At 50.2% G+C, this 3,304-nt stretch overlaps 1 protein-coding gene across 1 annotated transcript; it reads right to left on the bottom strand.

Moving 5' to 3' along the window:
• Positions 1 to 1,017: 1,017 nt before the first annotated feature.
• Positions 1,018 to 2,680, bottom strand: LOC100284872 (clathrin assembly protein). Its single transcript, NM_001157767.2, has one exon. It carries the CDS (start codon positions 2,358 to 2,360, stop codon positions 1,194 to 1,196), a length of 1,167 nt encoding a protein of 388 aa, NP_001151239.1. The 5' UTR covers positions 2,361 to 2,680; the 3' UTR covers positions 1,018 to 1,193.
• Between the last annotated feature and the right edge of the window lie 624 nt (positions 2,681 to 3,304).

The raw sequence follows: 3,304 nt of genomic DNA, 5'->3' as shown, positions 1-3,304 counted from the left end.
ATACAAATGATCTAATGATTTGAGATGACTGTTCATATTCTTTATATGTAACTCATGCCTCTGTTTTCCATTATATATTGAGATGATGAAGGTATGCCCTTCATGACCTTCATCTGAAGATCATTATATCTTAACGGAAATAATACTTCGAAGGACGAAGGCCTTTAACCATTAATATTTGTGTTGCCTTGTTCTTAACTCATAACATTTGAGAACAAGTCCCCAACAGGTGTTCAGGTTCAACAAATCTAACTACATTTGCACCTATGAAAGTTGCTGTCACGGCTCTACAATAATAGAAGTGGCCTAAGCAGAGCCTTCGAAACGACTACTCGTTAAGCGAACACCTACTTGGGTGAGGATGAGTAATCACATTTTTTGGGGAGTATCTTCGACATGACTGTTTGATCGACTACTTCAAGTGGTATGACTAGACAATCTGTACAGATATTCGGACTGACTGCATTGAACACGATAACTACATCAGCTAGTAGAATGTCTACACTAGGGTATGCTAGCTATGTCCAATCGTTGATAACTATATTTATCATTGTTATATTGAGTATAGTCCTTTTAGATTCACATGCAAACCTTTTATTGTCACTAGTAGTTTAATAATAATTTTCTTGGTTAAAATATAACTGAAAAGTCTAACTTTACAACAATGTGAAGTGACAAGATCTTGTATAGTATTTCCACATTTGAACAATGTATATGTTTTTCACTTTGAATGATTTCCTACTTTTGGTTAACAAATGAAAACTGATTGTTGTATTCGGTGGGGTTGTACAATGGTCATAGAACCTATTGTGCATGTGTGATCGATCAACTTCAACATTTTGTCGATGAGGACATAGTATGCTTTTTAATATAGAAATTTAGAGTAGTATAAGGGTGCCCTAGGAGTACACTATTTGACTTAATCAACACTCTAGCCAACCAAATTTGAGCAAAATGTGATTGAAGATAAGTAACAAACCTTGTAAAAAGAGAACACCAACGTGGAACATAGGGACTGATTCATAATTTCACGTGTACATCTATATTTACAAGGATTCAGTCAAGGTTCTGATGAAAAGCAGTAGGTCAAATCGATAGACGACAGATTTTGAGAAATCATCGGCTAATCTGACGGATGGATGGCATTCCAATTGCCAACTCTAAAGGCTAAACCAACAAGTCTCTCCTACCCGCTACGGCGTCGCATCCCACGGCGCAGTGACGAACGGATTCAAGTAACCTTCGAAATTCCTCGGCCTGGCGCCGGCGGCGGCGTTGTCGTCGTCGTCGAACACCACCCACTCCGTTGTGACCACTGTCTTCGAGGCCGGTGGGGTTTCCTCCACGGCGACCAACGCCTTCATTTGTTTGTCCTCGCGGCTTTCCTCAACGACGTGGTTCATGATGATCTTCTCGAGATCCCTGATGTCATCGTCCGCGACGCGCTCCACGGCCGGAAATTCGGCGGCGTTGAGCACGCCCAAGCTCTGGCACAACTCAAAGTACGATGACAGCTGCGCGCTCTGCTCCGCGGCATTTTTCAGTACCCGCATCCCCTGCACTGCCCTCCGCCGCCTCGCTGCCGCCAACGTCTCTCCCGGCCGTGGCCGTGGCGTCATCGGGGCCGAGCCGAGAACGGCGACGAGGAACCGGGCAATGCCCGTGCATATCTCGCTGTAGACCTCGAAGATCTCGATAACGACGCAGTCCATCGCCTCGAAGATGAGGCCCAGCTCCATGCCGTCCCCGTACGGTCGGATTTGCAGGAGCAGGTGCAGCAGGTGCTGCTGCTTGGTCACGTGATCCAGCCTCGCGTCCTCGCCGTCGGTCTCGCCCGTGTCGGCGACGGCATCTAGATCCTGGGCGATGAAGAGGGAGCGGGTGTCGAGGAAGCGGAAGTAGGCGCGCACGAAGGCGGAGAAGCCCGACGATTTGGACGGCGGCGACGAGCGGTCGCGGAAGTCAGCGAGGTCGAAGGGAATGCGGCCGAGGCGCACCGAGCGTGGCGCGAGGTCGGGCCGCAGAAGTAGGCCGTGCGCAAGCATGAGCGCCTTGAGCGCCACGGCCCAGCACCGGGTCCGCCCGGCGCGGCGTGCCAGCGCCCACATGAGCGGCTGCACCGACACCGGCGACGCGCGCGCCAGGGCGAAGACCCGCGCCGCATTCCCGTAGTCTACAGACCGCTCGTCATGGCTAGTCGCGCGGATCACGGCCGCCTCCAGCTCGGGGCTCCACAGCACCGCCGCGGCCACCCCGGAGGCCGGCCGTGGTCGCAGTGCCGCCACGCGTCTCAGGTACAAGCTCCTCCTGTCCTTGACTGCCGCCGTGGCGCGCCGCCACCACTGCCGCGCGGTCGTCATCTCCTGACCGTGGACGCTGGCGTCACCACCTTCCCTGGCGCCGGCGAGCTCGAGGCGCCCCGGGAAGATCAAATCCACGACGGTTGCCAGCTCCGAGCCACGCCGGAAGCGTTCGTGGCCGCTCGAGCTTTTGGCAGAGGATGAAAGCTCCAAGAAACAATGTTATCAGGCCAACGGAACTAACTGGACGGCATGGGATGGGACGAAGAGAAACGAAGCGCCAAGAACGTGGCAGGCAGTAACGTGGGGGTCGGAGGGGAGAGAAAGGAGGTGAGAGTAGACGTGGGAGGGACAGAGGTGGAGGACTGGAGGTGGACGGTGGAGGGCCAGGTCAAGCGTTCTAATTTTTGTAAGGCCCCGGGAGGCTGGATTCACGATCCTCTTTGCTGTTGCGTGTACGCACAAAACCGCTAGAAATCCCAGCATTCTATAAGTGGAGCTTGTACACTGTCTTGAAAAATACTAAATTTTCCATGTTTCAAAAAATGAAAAAGAAACTAAATTTGTCAAAATAAATATTTTTATTGGTATCACAACTTATACTATAAAAACCTGTTTGGTTAGAGATAGATTGAGTTGTAGGGACAACTTCTAAAAAATGTTAAAATTTTTCCCTAAAAACTGATTATTGGGTTTAGGCTAAAAAATTTTAACAGTGTAACTAGATGTGTAATTCAACAATTCCCCTAAATAAAGAGTGAAAATCGAGAAATGGGACAAAATAAACAGATTCGATTGCTCCGAGGGTTGTTTGCTTGTCTTTGTTTGTTCGGCACAAAAAGGAACGGGTGCTCGCATGCACGCCACCGTGTGGGAAAACAAAAGGGCAAAAACGCTTGAGCCTTGCCGCGTGGGAAATAAAAATGGAGGAGGCTGGTGTGCGCGCGGACGGGATTGGGGAGAAAAAGAGGACACGAAAATAGGAGAGAGAGGACGCTCTAAAT

Source organism: Zea mays, chromosome 4 (assembly GCF_902167145.1).
Source record: "Zea mays cultivar B73 chromosome 4, Zm-B73-REFERENCE-NAM-5.0, whole genome shotgun sequence".
NCBI classification, from domain to species: Eukaryota; Viridiplantae; Streptophyta; class Magnoliopsida; order Poales; family Poaceae; genus Zea; species Zea mays.
Note: the sequence above shows the minus strand (reverse complement) of the source record. Positions and strands in the feature narration are given on the sequence as shown.

Bases quoted from the DNA above. Each gene is read 5' to 3' on its own strand.
- LOC100284872 (NM_001157767.2), bottom strand. From the start codon at position 2,360: ATGACGACCGCGCGGCAGTGGTGGCGGCGCGCCACGGCGGCAGTCAAG.